The following is a 17659-nucleotide window of genomic DNA, read 5'->3' on the forward strand; positions in this document are numbered from 1 at the left end:
TGTGTGTAGCATTGAACATTATGTCGCGAAGTTGTGTTTGGCGTCACTATGACGACCTGCTACATACTATCTCTGGGTACTGTCTGCAATTGAAAACGGAGCAGGGCCGAGTAGAGTCGAATCTATTGATTAGCTCTATGGTAGCATTTTTCGACAAGGCAGCATAGATCATCAGAACACGGGCAACAGTTCAACGTTTAGTCCTAAAAGACGATGCAACTCCGACTCTGTTTGGGCCTGGAAATTCACAATCACAACCTGTAAGTACGCTTTATTGGTTGTGAATTATATTTAAAATAAACACGGCACTGTAACTTCACAGACTGGTCAAGTGCGGAGTTGTTGTAAATGTTGGCTAACACAGATAAAGTTATAACTATAATGCTAACGTTCAAATTGTTCAGCCAATTTTTATGTAAAATCGAGTTGAAATATGGTGATTTTTGTAGTGGTTTATTGTAAGATGTGGAACAATGATGTTGTGTGGTTGTGGACTTGTGAGCAACTTATACCATCTGCTAGGTTACGGTCGCAGTCTGAAGTGGCTTTGATTTGGATCACACTACCTTGTTTCTTACGACCCGCCCTTCTCTGCTTCTGATTGGCTAGTAGTCCTTACCTGGGAACTGCGCATGAGCAACTCCCAACAAAGATTTTGTACAAGTAAGATGCATCACTCTGTAGCTCAAGAGCGGAGCGTACAACACATAGGGTGAAAAGAGGAGCTGCAGCAATGTGCAGTATGAGAAAAATATGGTGTTTTTTGAAAATTAAACCATGTAAACCTGTTCTGGTACAACCCCTAAATAAGATTTTGAAAACCTGAAAATGAGCATAATACTACCTCTTTAACCGACTTTAAAATATGCAGCAGTGTAGCAGAACTGCGAAGGTTAATTGTGCACAACTTTAACCAGCAGCGTCAGTATGCTATTCATGCTAGCAGCTGCTTCACTTTGCCTTAGTTGATAATATTTTCTTTGCTGCTCTTCAACAGTCAATGTTTCAACATACATTCAAAAAAACTTTATAGTATAACTACATAGGATATATGAGTAGCTTACGTTATAACTTTGATGATTTCAGTGGACTCTAGAATGAACAGAGCCATCATTAATGCGATCAGTTGCACCTGTGCACATATGACAAGTAAAAATGTCTGCTGAGAAAAATGTCGATGACAGGTTTACAGTATGTTATTCCTGATGTTTTGATTTACATTTAGGTGATGAACTACAGGACATGAAAATCTACAATTGTGGCAAAAATGTAAACACAAATTCAGTTGTCAAAATGTGGTGAGTTGGTTATTTAACAATGAATGACTGAAAGTTACAAAAAAGGAACCTCTCATTGTTTGTAAACGCCCACCCAAAACTGTGTCTCTCCCAAGTCACACCACTGTCTGTCAGTGGCATCCTGCAGATTACAGTCTTCGCTCTTTTGTTTCTAGCTTGCGAGGGAGATTTACTGCTAATCCATGGACCGCCCAAGGTCATAAGAAAAACATGTGCATGGGTTTTTGTTTTTAAAGGGTGGATTTTCCTACTTTAATATATTTATACACCAGATTCTCACATTGTTCATCTAAACAGAATCTCAGTCTGGACAGATGCCTTCACCCTTTCTGAACAAGTTGTTCCCTTCTGTCATAACACATTTTAATGTAGATGTGCAACAGGGGCAGACTGACAGTAAGCCCAAAGGAGTGCATACACAGATACACATGTTGGTTTGGTATACTTCTGGGGGCACTGATCATAAATGACTGAAAGAAAACTCACTTTAACCAACCCCCCATTAAAAAAAGGAATTAATTAAAGCCAATTAGCTGACGTGTATCCAAAATTGTTCCCATGCATGGGGGACCAACACACACTCACAAAAGCTGCTGGTTCTGTTTCACAGCTCGCTGTCGAGTGTCATAACTCTCCAGTCTGTCCTGTCACTTCCTATTGGATCTAATAATACAGAAAGGCCAAAGGATTTCTGACACCCAAATGTCCAGAAATACTGTAAGAGTTTGGCACGTTTCAGCTTTCAAATGTGGTTATTTGTCTTCCCATCTGGACAGCATAGCTACTGTCCACTAATTGGCCAGAACAAGGTATACTTTTTGTAAGAAGATTAAAAGAAATGTGTGTTGAAATATTTGCTGATACTGTGATATTTATTATGTTTTGATTAATGGTTGAAACTGAGAGATCTGTTATGTATGCTGAGAGTTTTCTGACTTTTTCAAACAACGTTAGTTGAACCATGAAGCCATGGCAGTCGAGATTCAACCATTGTAATCCATTTTACCACAAAACAACAAAATCCTGTCTGCTGGTTGATGGTGATTTGATTGGTAATGCCTGTTCTTATAAATCAGAAAATGGAAATCAGAAAATGGATTAAGTATTTCAGGGCTTAATGTTGTTTAAGTGGCGTTATTATCCACAAAATAAAGATTAAAAAAAAGATAAATGTATATGGTCTTAATTAGGCACAGCTTGAATTTGATTGGACAAACACACCTCCTAGTCAACACTAAGGCCTAGACTACTCATATTCTGTTGGTTAATATTTGGACATTAGCGACAAAAGCCTGATGGTTTCATTTCAAACCAATAGCTTAAAGGGGGGTCGTTTTCTCTGATAGATTCTGCACCTTTACGTGTTTAAAGAAATGAGTTAGCCTATGTTACACTTGACTTGCCTACGCATGAAAGCTGTAGAAATCAAGTATCTAGACACGACATGTCTGGTGCACATAATCCTTCAATTAAGACTTCCAGTGGATGTTATCAGTACTAAATTTAACCTGATGTCTTTTTTGCTCTCCACATGTTCAAGAATCGTGAGATTTCGAAACCAAAACTTTTCAACGCACATGAAGGTGAGGGTTTTGTCATTAATTAGTCTCCTTCATTTTTTACATTTCATCACTTAGTTAATTGGCTTGATCACTGAGGCTGTCATACAAATTCCTGTGCCTGGTTTCAGAGACAGTCTAGATTCAGTTTGAATGTTTAAATCTTTCAGTTCAATGCACCACATTGATCCGCATCCTTACCGTTCGACCGTCTCACAATATTCTCCAAAAAAGTATTCTGAGGGGCCACAAGTCCCCTGCGACCCCCCGCCATCCTGCCTCTTCACTCAGTCGTCTGCAGGTGAATCTTTAAGAGATAAGATAAGATAGAACTTTATTTATCCCGAGGGAAATTGTCGTTTACTCCTCAGTCTGCCGCTTGCCTTCATGGTCTCTCCGGCTCTGAGACGCCGCGTGGATTTCTTAGGAGAGGGACCGTTTGTCTGGTCTGCTCATTAGCTATACCTCAGCCCGGTGCGGTGCGCTGGCGCCTCTGAGACACGCACCTCATCATCCATGAGACGAAAACAACGCATGGGCGCACCGCACAGGAGGGGCCGTGGCTCTGCTCCTCCACATGCATCACCAACAGCACCAGGAGCTCCATCTGCTGGTCAAAACCATGTGCACAAACTCCACTGGTGGAGCTAAATACGTTTCCTCAAGAAGGCTACTTAAATACAATTTGAAGTACTGAGTAACTGTCTGCGACTTATATATACTTCTACTCCACTAGCTTGCTTAGGCTATATGCATGGGGCACACCTGGGCCCGGTGTGCCCCATGCATAAGCCAGAGCAGCAGTCACTTTTGGTTGGACCTCCTCATCTCACATCTGGATTTCTTTTCTTTGTTTTGCAGTTTGTTTTTATAACATCCATGCAGCACATGTTCACCAATCCACTCCCTACACTGATGACTTTACAGATTCCTCCCACTCATTGGTTTTGGTTAATTTAACTTATTCTGTTGTATAAATAAATCACTTTGTTATTTTGTTTATCCGTGTGTCTCCAGTTTTTGTTGCAGTCCAAAAGTCGGGCTTTGAGAATTAAGATTTTTTGAAGCATTGCTGAACTTGTTTGGCTTGTCTGAGTTTTTAGTTTCACCAAAAAGTGATTTCATGAATTCATTTATATAACAGTTTAAGTCTCAAACAGGTCAAATTGTCCAATTCATGAAAAAGTGAGGATTAGAAAATATTCCAAAAATAAATTTAAACTATATAAATGTGTGACACAGAACTTTCTTACTTTGTGGGAACAACACCTCGATGAGCCACAACAGTGAAATTCTGCTTTCACATTGTTGCATTAGTAATGAAAAGCTAATATAACATTTAAGTCAGCCAAGGGACATTTTCAGCAGAACAAATAAATACTTTTGATACTTTAAGTATATCTCGCTGATAATGTTTCTGTATTTTTTCTTGAGTAAAATCTTGAATGCAGGAGAGAAAGGTACAGATGTGTCTTTTTCCTGCAAATTATTTTATTATTCTGCTTGTCGACAAGTTCATCTCCTTTATTTTTGTTGGTTGTTCCATTATGTGTTTAAATACTTATACTGTAAATATAAGAGTTCAAGCTGGTGATATTAAGAAGATTAAAACAGTGAACTGTGTTAAACAGCTCATTACCGTTTGGAGTATGAAACCAAACTGAGAAAAAAACAGTTGGCAAACGTTCCTCTAGTCGGCCCAGGAGGATTGTTCTTAGTTAGTTTTTCATGGATTAATCGCTTAGAAGCAGGGTTCTTGAAATGGGTGTCCCAACAGAGCAGCAATACAGAGACATATGGATTTTTCCCACTTTAACCCCTGCAGTAGTAAAATTGGTCCTTTCAAAGACGACATTTTCCTCACCAGCTCATTAATCCTGTTCCAATTATTTTAAACCCTGCAGTGCCCATTCTAAGACTGACCTCAAAGGATGCTTCTGGTGACATTTCCATCAAAACTGAACAGACAGCAAAAGAGTCAGAAAGGTTTCACACACCTGTGGTTTATCTGAAACCTGCTGTTGCAGGTGTGAATCAAACTGGATGGCTATCATGGAAACCAGCAGGGCTCTGTGTGCAGCAGAGATCCACTGAATATCAGCGTTTTATGAGCCATGCTGTTGTTTGTCCACTTAGTAGTATTGCACACGTTGGTTCACACTATATTGTGGTTGTAAGCACACACAAGTGTTTATGAATGTATTTGTCGACAACTATAACTCCTCCTGTGGGCACCCACAAGTGGAGGCCTCATGTATAAACAGATAAGGAAGTAAAATATAGGGAATCTCAATTGTTATACTAATTATAAACTTAAAATGTCCTATATCTGATTACAACATCAAATTGTGTTATAAACAATTATGAAATGGTTTATACTTTATTGCTTTTGAATGCTAAATGGTGAGGGGGTTTGAGTGTTGGCAATAAAAGACAAAACAGCCCCAGGTCATGGCTCCATTTATGGGCTGACTGTGTTAGCTTTGTGTTTTACGGTACACCCACCTAGTAGCATTTTATTAACATCCTTTGATACATAATTAAAATGCTATGAAAGTCAGGTGCAGGAGACTATGACACTGATCACCTGCTGGCTCTTCCTGTAGATATATTAATGTTGGAATGATAAAGGGTATGTAAAGGCAATAACTGTTATCAGACAAGCCATTGATGCAGTATCTTTGCATGGAGATTGCAGATGCAAAGTGAGGTTTTATAGAGGGTCAAATTCCTGCACAATGACCATAACTGACAGCCACTGACTACCGGGTATTATAGAAACACATTATTAAACAGTAACAGAATCACACTGTCGCAAAATTGTCCATGAATGAAATGAGAACGTTTCCATGAAACTCAAAATTGTATTTCTTCCTTTTTTTCTGACTTCAAAGGTTCAAAAGGATTAAACACTAATTTCAGCGACAGTTGAGCTTACTGGTCGTCACAACCCTTTAATACATGAAATGTAAAACAGTATAATGTATTCTGCTGTGTTTTAATGAAATTAACCATTCATATAATTACATAATTTTGCCCCAACCTCCCCAGACAGTTTATATAATTCCTCCAACCTTTTCCTCATGGAACACACTTCAACAGTTCACATAATTATAGAGATTTTCTATTCAGTGGGAAGCCTGGTTTTCTCAACTTGAAAGTGTGTTTTGTTAATGAGAGCTAAAGTAAGGTCCCACGCATCAGGTTTAAAATTTTATGCAGGTTTTTTTTTTAATCTGAAGGAGCTGCACCAAATGTGGAGCAATTACAGCTGTTGCAATGTGGATTCAGTCTGACACACAGAACCAAAACCAAAGAGTTTACAGGGTTAAATTTTATGACACAGGACATACAATGTCCCGCTTCATATTAATACACATAACAAAACAGAGCTTTCTTGCACACAAACATGTTATATTGTCACATTATGAAGACAGTCTTTGCATGTCATTTCTCTTCTCTAATTAATTTGACCACGTCTTGGTGATTTTGAGATGACTCAGGTGATCTGTGATGTACTTGTGTTCAGGAAAATTGGCGAATTTGGTCTCCTTGATCTTGAGCCAGGCCTGGGCTCTGCGCTCGGCAGCGTGGCAGTGCTCCTGCTCCGGGGTCATGTACGGCCGACTGATCCAGTATTCATTCTCAGCCTCGCGCTCCAGATGCTTTAGCGTATTGCGTTTCATCTGCCACGTGATCTGTCTAGGACGGCGATACTTCCCGATCCACTGTTTCCCGGGGATGCCTTTCCGCAACAGCGTGAGGGTGAGAAACATGGTGGCAAATTACTTCTGAAAAAGGCAAAATAAGAAATAGGTATTCAGTAGTCAGATCACATCCACACCAGTCCAGAATTGTAGTATATTGTAGTACAGTATTATAGGAACTTTCCGCAGCAGACATTTTTCGACTCATTCAGTAGTAGGAAAAGCACAGATATTAATAACATTAGTGATGGTTCTGTTATATTCAAGTGTCTCAGTAAGCTGTGACAATGAGCACATTAGGACCCTGATACTGAAGGAGCCCATTGTAATTTAGCCATCCTTAGGTTTATCATTTACACCACTTCTCTTTGTGACATGTGAAAATGTCTTTAGGTGAAAAAGACCAATTAAAGGCTCTGCACACCCACACGGGTGTTTTATGTCAACTGGCTGATTACTGAACATTTTATTTCCGTTGACGTCTATCACTGCCCTTTAGAGTGATAAAGGCGCAAATAATGTACAAGTAAAGTAACAGGAGAATTATGGAGATGTTGAGCAAGTACAGTCTACTTAACTCTGTACATACCTCCACACAGTTCTGAGAAGAAATCTGATCAGTAAGCGTAAGTAAAAACACCTGTGTGGGTGGATCATCAGTGTGGAGGGGCTTTAAGAAACCTTCGTATCATAACAAATCCTACAATTTAAAATAAAGCCACTTAAAAGACAATGAAGCCAATCCCTCAGCGTGATTTTTGTATTTGGAACTGGCAAATCAAAAAAATATTAATAAAGACTTTTACCACATGCCGTTGAAATTCACCGTTACATTTTTTCCAGATTACTGTAACATTTACTGTTTACTACAACCAGAGAGGAATTTGACACATTTGTTAATCTGTGTTTCACAAAAGTCTACTTAAGATACAGCAGATTTTATCTGCCTGCAGAAGACAGAAAACAACTGAAAACCACTAATCTCAGGCTGCATCTCAGAGGAGGCCCTACTTCATAAAGTTGTGAATTGTGTATTGCATTGATCAGGTCACTTATTGTTGCCTTTGGCACACTGATGTGTCATGGACTGTGATCATTTTACAACAGTGCATGACAATGACATCACATCAACAACGTTATCTCCACAAGGTTAGGTGGATTATTGTGTAGAAAGTCTAAAGTGTAACAATAAAAATTGTTTAAAGCTGCTCCATTTTTTTCTTTATGAACAAGGAATCAAACTACATGTATGTGAAAGGAGTCACTGCTCATTATTTTGTTTCTTTGGACGGAGGCCTGAAGGGAGGGTGTGCGATTTCTTTGGTTTGATTCTTTCAAAATCTAGCTGTCTCTCTCGACAAAAAAAAAAAGTCATGTGTAATCAGTGTACATTCAGAGTTATTTTATTTATTTATTTATTTTTAAATTTTATTCATTCATTCATTCATTCAGAGTTATTTTATCCGGTAACGTGTTGTTTTAGATGGAATTTTAATTAATCAATGAAATAGAGAAATACATTGGGTTATGCTGTAGATTTTAGAACATGACTGGTATTTACGGGAAAGTGGGGTACAGTTTGCCAGAAGTTATGTCATTCAACTGCATAATTCTCTACAGTATAACAATAGTTAAATCAAAACAACTTTCATCAAATAAACTGATATTTTCGCTGCAGTAAGTTAAGTTATGGATCTGACAGCACCTCCCTGCCCATCCATGTAGATACACGGAAAGCGAGTGAGAAGCAGTAAAGACCCCCCAGGTACAAAACAGAGCAGGTATTCATAACAGAATGACATGATTAATAAGATACGGCCTGAAAGGAGGAGCTGAGGTGGTGGCGGGTAACAAGCTGCCTGCAGAGGAAGCAGCAAAGGCAGGCAGGCTGTAGCAGCCTAAAAAAGGCAGCTTTTATGGAATTTGCCAATGAATGCTAAGAGAGGAATCAGCTGAGCTGTCAGCTGAGGTGCTGTGAGCTGAGCTTAACATTTTTGCCTGCCTGAACTAACTCTATGCTTGATATATTTAACACTAACCTGTTATGGTTTTAGATTAGATTTTTTCCACAGAAGCCAAACTGACAAGGCTGCCTGCAGATGTGTACGCGCAGACATTTGTTTTGTTTTTCGGGCCTCATGAGTGCAGTTATTGGCCTATGCAGATTATGTCAAAATGCCAGATCCCTACACTTAACCAACAATAACAAATAGAAGAAAAAGAAAAGTTTACTGTTTATTTCCTGATTTATTTGGGAAATTGTAATACTTGTAAACTACTGTATAGACTTCTTGTATTAAAGTTAATATTACAGTCTTGTCCTTATTAGCGAAACCATGTCAACTGTATTATTAATTAGCGCACATATATATGTTTCTTACATGACAATGGAGTAGTAGACATACACATATAAAGTGGGTGAACAAAATATTATCAACACCTTTAAGAATAACGTAATAAAATGCAACGGCACCACAAACTACAGCCTCCAAAATGATCACAAAGTTGAATCCACGCCTCTATAATACAGTATTAATGACTGTACTTCTATCATTAACTAAGTGACAACATCATATCGTCTATCCCCCGCACAAGCTTCATTGTTGTTTTCTTACGTGAGGTCCCGTTACAAGCGAAGTAAAAGTATGACCCCTAAATTACAGGGACAGTGTTAGTGTGCAGAAAAATAGTGCAGTATGAAGCTAACGTTAGCTTAGCTGTAGCCTAATGTTTCACGCCAAGGGCATCTTAAAAAGCATCATTTGTTACTCTAAACAGATCCACATTCGTAAACTGCATTTTTGTTCCTTACCTCACCTTCTAATTATAACAAATGCAGCACACTTTCCGACGACAACATGAAGAAAACGCCCAGAATTTGACAGTTTATAAAGAGCATTGGAGAAACGTGAGAGGTATCAATGGATGGGGGTCAACGGTCCTATTTCCGGGTTATCTACGGTGCAGGAGGAGGCTCAAACACGTTCAGTTAATGTGCCAACTGCGTGAATTGTATTCATCTCCAAGTAGCCTACTGTTTAAAAACGACAATATCCTTTGCAGGTTTCATCAATCGTGATAAATAATCCGATATATCGGATATTTTTTAAGAGGTGGATGTATTATTCTGCAGAACAGATGTTGTAGACGAACTGCCGAGATTTGCATCCACATTTTTTCTCAGTATATATGGCATAACACCGTCCGTGTTGGAAGGCTATTTCAATAATTGGTATAGTTTATTCAACGTCTTCCTCTTTATATCTAGTCGTAGTACGGTGGTGTTTTGTTTTCTGGATGATCCTAGAGAAAGTGAGTTTAAGTCGGGGAATTTTCTGATCCAACTGCGAGTGAAGTGTAAAGCTGCAGCGCTCGGTGCCTTCATCCCCACCCAGGTAACCCCGTGCTACTTTCTGGATGACGTTCAGTTTCCGGGCTCCTCCCACTGAAGTGCACTTAAAGGTTTCTTACCAGCGCACTTCCTCATCTTTCCAGTTGTTTATGTCTGTTTCGGCACCAGTTGAAAATGTTTGTCTTTACATTGTTTTCAGCAACCACCTGGACTTTGCTGGCTCTTTTTTTCACCATACTATTACTGTGAGTGGCTTCTACGCTTGTTTTTTTTATACTATTGAAGTAGTAGGCTACTTTGTCAGTTTTTGCCGTTTTTGAGGCGCATTTATTGTCCTACAATCAGGGTCGTTATTACACTGTTGTAATATTGATACTTGTTACCTGTATAGCTAACCACTTCTTATTTATAATATAGGTATGGCATTCTGCCATATAGGGTCTTCAAAAAGCTGGGAATACCCGGACCAAGGCCTCTGCCTTTTATTGGAACAATGCTAAACATAAGAAAGGTAAGGTACATACTCAAACACTCATCTTAGATAATAGTATGTAGAGTTGATTGACTTGATAATTAAGAACTATGAGGGTGTTTAAAAAGTCCTTAAATATGAGGACAAACAATGCCTCCTGGCACTAACTGCTTGACTTATCTATAATTTTTATGATTGTACCTGTTGGAAGTTCTGTGGCCATTTAATCTTTTAACACTTAGACACATTTATATGAAATTCCTTGTAGGGAATGATTCCTTTTGACCTTGAGTGCCAAGCCAAGTATGGGGATGTGTGGGGGTGAGTTGTGTCATCATCTTTCTAGCCCAACTGCTGCAGGTAACATCAGTGGTGGAAGACGTACTCCTTTACTTAAGTAAAAGTGCCAGTGAAAAACTAGGAACACCTCTACAAAGTGTTTAACATATGTGTATATTTACACACATACATATGAATGATACATAGACAAAAATGTCACAAGCACATGACCAAAATAAGACAAACTTTTTATATAAGAACGACAGCAGCCGTTTAAAACAAACCACAGATTCAGCAGATCTGATTAACTGAGGAAGGAAGTTCCAAAGTTTAGAAAAAGGTCAGCTCTGTATTAAAAATGGAAACAGGAAACCAATAAAAGGATATTGATCAGGGGCTCAACAACTGCAAGGCCTTGTACCTTATTAGTAATATTTAGAAGTCACGTCTGTGTTTCATAGGAAGTTAATGAAGGGAGGAAAAAATTGGGGTGATGGGGAACAAAAGTCTAGTCTTTGTTAATAGCTGCTGCATTTTGTACCAATTACCAACAACCTAGGGAAGACTGAGTAATGCAAATAAAAAGTGAGTTACAGTAGTCTAAATGAGTAAAGTATTTACTGGACGTTCCATGTTTTTTTTATTTTTGCTATATTTCTCACCTCCTTTTTGTCAGAAGCTATCAATCAATAAGCTCATACACTGTGATGTTGTGTTTCTGTGAAGGTTGTTTGAGGCACGGTCGCCAGTTTTAATGGTGGCAGACCCTGAGATTATTAAAACTGTGTTGGTGAAGGAGTGCTTCTCTGCTTTTACCAACCGCAGGGTAAGAGATTCATCTTGTTGCATGTTATCTGCAGTTGTTTGATAAGAGAAAATATTTCACAAAATACTGTACATAAATGAAGCATTGTGGTGCTACAGTGATGCTCCAGCCTACAGATATTCTCCAGACATAAGGGAACACTTCAGTGAAAATGAAATGCAAAAAAAAAAAAAAAACTGGACTTAAGATTCTGTAATGGTAAAGCCTTAATACATAAAGTTAACCAAATACTTTTTTACATTTCCAAATGTTTTTAGGCTGATATGGTTCAGAAAACTATATTATGTCCACTCTATCAGGCCAAAGAGTATTTAATAATTCTGAAGTTCATATCTCTTCTTTTGCTGAGCCATGTTGGAAGAAGAGGCAGCTAAGTAATTCCTCATGCAAGTTTGGATTTGTAGAAATATCCTTTAGTTTACATAGAGTCTCAGAGATTGATGGTTGACGAATACACCAGGTTGCACACAGATCCTCTGAGCCAACTGGGGAAATTTAATTAATTTCTATTAAGAAATCTCTTGTGTCAGGATTGATTTTGTCATTTCGATTAGGCCAGTTTGGCACCCTATAATGGATTGACAGCTAAACTTAGGAAGAAATCGCAGGTATCGCAGGTGGTGCAAAATGAAACAATCTCGTATTTATTAAATTGATCTCATTAAACTGGTATGGTGGGAGTTTCTGCCTGCACATATCAAGCTAAATATCAGAGGCTGCATCATAGTTACAACATAAACGGGCTTCTAAACATTTATATTTGCAGATAACTATGATCATACTAAACATGACTACAAACCACCGGGGTTAGTGTGTGTTCATATGTAGAACCTCAAAGTAATAAGCTTTATTTTTTTGTACTGGTGCCCTACTGGAGCATCCTTCCATCAAGCTGACAAAACAAGAGAGACTTTTCAGGGCTTATTAATTTAACCATTACTTATTCACTGAGAGCCAAGCTGCCATTTGCAGGAATGCCCTCATCACACTCACACAGTTCACACCTGGAAGCTGCCCAATACAACCACAGTCTGATCAGCCGGCCACTAAGCAGCTCCACTGAAGCTGTTAGGACTTAAAGGAATAGTTTCTACCTTTTGAGGTGGAGGAAGAGTTAGAGGAGAAGATTGATCTCATGTCTCTCATGTTCTCATGACTCTCATGTCTATAGAATTAAGAACCTACAGTATCTCCAGCAGCTTATGCTCTAGCTTATGTCAAAGACTGGAAACAGGGGGAAACAGCTAGCCTGGCTCTGTCCAAAGGTAACAAAATTCCTCTAAATTAAAACACGCTGCCCTACTTTTCTTTAGTACACCATGCTTTATTCACCAAACCCCCATGTTGGCTTCACCTGGGTGGTTTCCAATAGACAAATTATTTTTTCATCATGTGAGCAATAAATGACTATAGACGCCAAATATACAACACATTAACATGGTATCCCCTGGATTGGCGTGTTTTGTAGATCCATAAATCATTTCCAAATCAAGAGGAAAAACACTGTTCTACCCAAAGGAAGTTAAACTTAAGTACAGTGTAATGATTCATCTCTGAGCCAGAAAACACACTTAATTTTATGATCACCAGAGTCACCTTTTCAAGAGAGAAAGAGACACTGGTGTTACAAGAAGTGACATTATTGGAGCAGAAAATAGTGAGTTTTATGGTGTGAGAAAGAGAAATGTTGGAGGGTTGAAGTGTGTAACTCTGCTGTACTCATGTTCACAGGATAACATTATTTCTGGACCTTTGGATGATGGGATTACAGTAGTCAAAGATGAAAGGTGGAAAAGAATTCGGAGCACTTTATCACCATGCTTCACCAGCGGACGAATGAAACAGGTTTGTATCAAATCAGAGCTCACTAACCACTTCTCTATTCTGCTTTCTATGACCTAGTGCAGCAATACAAATACATGGTCTGCAGTATGTCTACATATATGTGTCTAAAGTGTGTCTACACATATGCATATGTACTGTAGATGCACAGAGAGAAGTTGGCATCAGTAATAGAAATAAATATGTAAAGTACATTATCAACACCACACTCTTCTTTGTTGAAGGTTTTTCCCATCATTGCTCGCTATGCAGATCGACTTGTTGAAAAACTTGGACAAACAAATTCAGATGAATCCGTTGATGTCAAACAGTATGTCATTAATCTGTTATATTGCAGCATGCCATTACGATGTTTGTTGTAAAATAAATGAACATGGTAGCACTTATATCATGTAATTCCTAAATGAAAACCACCTCTTTGTTTCTGTTGTAGATTTGTCGCACCTTACAGTTTGGATGTTGTGACCAGTGCGTCTTTCGGTGTTGAGGCAGACTCTATAAACAATCCAGATGACCCACTTATTATTCATCTTAAGAAGATTCTTAACTTCAAATTGTGGCCTTTCATTGTACTAAGTATGTACTGCTTTCACTTCCCTAATAGGCGGAGATCATTTGATCATATGAGCATCAGGGGATAATTAGTTTGCACATTTTAATAAACAACCCTTTGGTCTCCTTTCAGTGATATTTCCCTTAAGTGAACGTCTGTTTAGGCTCCTGCATATTGACATAATGCCCAGACTCAGTATGGAGTATTTCTACAACGTCATCAAGAGATTTAAAGACCAGCATCATGCAGAGGAATCTGTAAGCATTTCATCTGCACCCAGTGGAGAAAAAAAAGAATGATTCCCATTTTGGGAAATATGCTTATGCGCCTTTTTGCCAAGAGTTAGCAGAAAAGTTCATTACCACTCTCATGACTGTACACTAAATATGAAGCTAAAACCAGTCGTCTGTTGGCTTAGCTTAGCTTATGACAAGTTGTGTTTTTTTTTACTCAAGGAAGTCACGGCACCTTATTTTGCACAAAATCTATGACCCAATTAGGAATTTCAGCTATATGGCAAAGGCAGCCGCTTTGATCATACTTGATCACATACTTAATTTTATTCCGAGGTACAAGGCAGATTAATTTATCATTTTACAACACAGGATTGTATAACGAGCAGCCATCACTGAAAATGGTGCCTCATAAGTATATAGATAGAGTCACACATTTTGCTAGCTGTTTTACAGCTTCATATTTAAAGTATTATAAATCTTCTCATTGAACTCTTGGCAAGATAGTTTATAAGCGTATTTCTATACTTGCTACCTTATTTCTGCTGTTATCTCTCTCATTCAAATCAATATTTCTTTTTAAGCCAGTTGTGTACAATTTGTGCCCATGTTGAATGCTCTCTGTGCTGATCTAGATTCGAGCAGACTTCCTGCAGGTGATGATTCAGAACGAGATACCAGAATCGGTGATAAAGAGTGAACAAGATCAGCCGAGTAAAGGTATGTTTTCACCACAGTAGTAATTAGTAAAAGTCAAGGTAACACTAAGAGTAAAAAGGTCTACTCTCAAAGTGTATCAGCACTCTGTTCTTTGTTCTTCCCCTTCATCAAGTCATTAAGCTCAGGAGAAACACATGAATCTATTCATTAGGGCATTCTTCTTCACTGGAAAACAAGAAAGTTTAACTGAAGAGTTAAAAAATGGAAAACAAATAATGCATTCAGTAACATGCAGCCACAGTCTGTTATACAGCTGTCTTAAATATCTTAATACACTGTATGTGTTCAAATGTCTCAGCTTGTGAAAGTAGTTTTCTGGCTTGTGCTTCATTTTGTTATAGGTTTGACTGATCACGAGATACTTACCCAGGCCCTGATTTTCATTTTTGGTGGCTATGAGACCACCAGTACCACTCTCACTTACATCCTTTACAATCTGGCCGCCAACCCTGAAGCGATGCAGATCTTGCAGGAAGAAATCGATGCCAGCCTACCGAGAGATGTACCGTAATTTTGCATGTGATGTTGACATTTATGACTGACTTTTAACAGCTGACATATTGTTCTAATCCTTTTCTGTTCATTTTGTGTGTTTGATGCCCACTTTACCTTTTGCCCCTAGGCTCCTGTTTCATACGAGGGTCTTGTCGGTCTCCAGTACCTGGACCAGGTTATTTGTGAGTCACAGCGTTTGCTTCCCACTGCGCCTCGGCTTGAGCGAATGTGCAAGAAAACAGTCCAGGTCCACGGCCTCACCATCCCAGAAGGAACGCTGGTTGGGATTCCTGTGCACATGTTACACAAGGACCCACGCTTTTGGAGCTCACCTGAGCTTTTCAAACCAGAGAGGTAAATGAGATGGAACCAGAAAATGTAATTACTTAAATGTGGCACATTGCTCTTGACTATGTAACTTTTGACAAAATCTCACCACAAGGTCCACTCAGTAGCTGTTCTGGACCTCTCATATATATCATATCACAATCTTCTATAACAGACAGAGTTACACAGTGGTCATGCAATTGTATATTTCCATTTTTAGTGGACATTTCTTGTCCATGTTGGCTTAAAAGTTGGGAATAAATGTTCATTCTTGACCTCGTAAACAGCAACTGACAAAATGTAAACAGTGGCCACAAGTGACATTATGGGATAATGGTAAATGCTAAAATTTAGTATAACAGTAGCACAAGTAGACAAGATGCGACAAGTGTACTGACAAGGGCAAGGATGTATTTTATTGCTTATAGACTCAACTTTTAAATCATCTTTCAAAAGTGACATTGTCTTGCTTTAAGTGTTCCCATTTTGGCTTATTCACCACGTAAAATACAAGCTATACAAAGAATGACATGACAAATATTTAGTGTACATTTCTTACATTTAGTGTGTCTGTTGTATGCAGTATGGAAAAGTTAAAGGAAACCCCTTCTGTTTATGTTTATGTGGATAAGTACTCTGGCTTTGTTTACTGTGTTGTTCATCACTAGAACCACTTTGGTGACAATCATACTGATGGAGAAATCAGCATGTTTGCTGCTCAGAGAGCTTGTGACAGTACCTATATAGAACAGTACTCATGACGATCTCAAGAGCCAAGCATCAGACCAGCCTTTCAGCCAAATGTGCAGGCACTGCATGTACTGCTAAAAACATAAAATTAGAAATGATCTTGTGTATCTGTGTCTGTATTTGCAGGTTCAGCAAAGACAGTGGTGAAGAGGTGAACCCGTACGTGTACATGCCGTTTGGGCTTGGTCCTCGTAACTGCATCGGGATGCGCTACGCTGTCCTCGTACTGAAGATGGTTGTTGTCCGTCTTCTGCAGAGCTACACTTTGGAAACATGCAAAGACACCATGGTAAGAGCTCCACGCACTGCAAGGCACACATTCAGACTGACTACTCTGCTATCATGTCCCTGATTTTACATTTCTTTCTTTCTTTAGATTCCTTTAGAATTGGACTGGAAGTTCCAGCCAAAAAAGCCAGTAAAACTCAAGTTTGTTCCCAGACAACAGTAGTCAAAGAGGGGGCATCTCCAAATGTACAATGCTTCTGAATTCATCAAACTCATTGTTTCTTCAACATTTGGCAACTGCTTACAATGTCGATGAATCAAATGTGTTTTATTAACTTTTGTATCTTAAAATTTGCAGAACAAAAAAAGCACAGAGCTTTTCTTAATTTTTAGGGTACAGTGCAGGAATTTATGACAGTGTTGAAGATTCACTGCGAGTATTTTGTTTTATTTTGTTTTTTATATGAGCTTTATAATCTAATAAAACTACAGCCTGAAAAGCTAATACTAAGAGTCATAACCACTTGTTTAACAAAACTGACCTGTATGTTGTTTTTCAATATCAGTCAGACTCCACGGATGTCTGCAGCTCTGTCATTGATGGGTATTTGTCTCCACCTAGTGGCGGACTAAGCTTCACCTGAGACACCAACTGATAACCAAATTCACGTGAAATACTGTATATTTTGGTGACCTGATTAAAGTTTAACCAAATTTTCATTAGTTTTTACTTAACATACTGAAAAGAAAAGGCCAAGTGTCCGAAATCTCAATTTACATCTCACTATTGTCTATAATAAAGGTAGTGATTTCAGACACAACCCTGGACTACTTCTTGACACCAAACCTCACAGATTTTTACACTTAAGTTTTTGTAGCTTTATAGGAGCTAGTAGGCAAACCTTTTGCTAAGCTAACCTTCAGCTGACCCTATAGCTTCATATTTAATTGTATCTATTATCTTCATCTCTTCAAGAATGTGAGAGAGAGAAACAACCTTAATCATCCAAAGCATTAT

The 17659-nt window shown here is 38.6% G+C and overlaps 3 protein-coding genes across 6 annotated transcripts in view; 1 reads left to right on the top strand and 2 right to left on the bottom strand.

The window, feature by feature from the left end:
- The window catches only part of kcnh1a (potassium voltage-gated channel, subfamily H (eag-related), member 1a), a 49903-nt gene extending 46010 nt beyond the window's left edge, over window positions 1-3893 (bottom strand). The window contains exon 1 of one of the 2 annotated variants that reach the window (XM_038736804.1): window positions 3059-3893. In XM_038736804.1, the coding sequence (XP_038592732.1) occupies window positions 3059-3131 (73 nt within the window). In that variant the 5' untranslated portion in view covers window positions 3132-3893. The remainder of the gene's footprint in view (window positions 1-3058) is intronic. The other variant, XM_038736805.1, reaches the window with a different exon arrangement.
- A 1943-nt stretch (window positions 3894-5836) lies between these two features.
- On the bottom strand, window positions 5837-9785 carry mrpl57 (mitochondrial ribosomal protein L57). Of its 2 annotated transcripts, none has more exons than XM_038736938.1 (2): window positions 9377-9785; window positions 5837-6648 (listed from the first exon to the last, which is right to left on the bottom strand). In XM_038736938.1, the coding sequence occupies exon 2, from the start codon at window positions 6631-6633 to the stop codon at window positions 6322-6324; it is 312 nt and encodes a 103-aa protein (XP_038592866.1). In that variant the 5' UTR covers window positions 6634-6648; window positions 9377-9785; the 3' UTR covers window positions 5837-6321. The 2 variants fall into 2 exon arrangements, with proteins under 2 accessions (XP_038592866.1, XP_038592867.1); XM_038736939.1 differs by having other exon boundaries at window positions 9382-9781.
- A 230-nt stretch (window positions 9786-10015) lies between these two features.
- LOC119916942 (cytochrome P450 3A56-like) lies at window positions 10016-17462 on the top strand. Of its 2 annotated transcripts, XM_038736934.1 has the most exons (13): window positions 10016-10161; window positions 10334-10427; window positions 10657-10709; window positions 11394-11493; window positions 13225-13338; window positions 13560-13645; window positions 13769-13911; window positions 14021-14145; window positions 14757-14841; window positions 15183-15343; window positions 15464-15690; window positions 16540-16702; window positions 16790-17462. In XM_038736934.1, the coding sequence occupies exons 1-13, from the start codon at window positions 10091-10093 to the stop codon at window positions 16862-16864; spliced, it is 1497 nt and encodes a 498-aa protein (XP_038592862.1). In that variant the 5' UTR covers window positions 10016-10090; the 3' UTR covers window positions 16865-17462. The 2 variants fall into 2 exon arrangements, with proteins under 2 accessions (XP_038592862.1, XP_038592863.1); XM_038736935.1 differs by lacking the exons at window positions 10016-10161; window positions 10657-10709.
- Window positions 17463-17659: the final 197 nt, after the last annotated feature.

The sequence above is a fragment of the Micropterus salmoides genome, unplaced genomic scaffold (assembly GCF_014851395.1).
Source record: "Micropterus salmoides isolate LMB-PRFRI ecotype aquatic unplaced genomic scaffold, ASM1485139v1 Ms_hic_scaffold_22, whole genome shotgun sequence".
Classification (NCBI taxonomy): domain Eukaryota; kingdom Metazoa; phylum Chordata; class Actinopteri; order Centrarchiformes; family Centrarchidae; genus Micropterus; species Micropterus salmoides.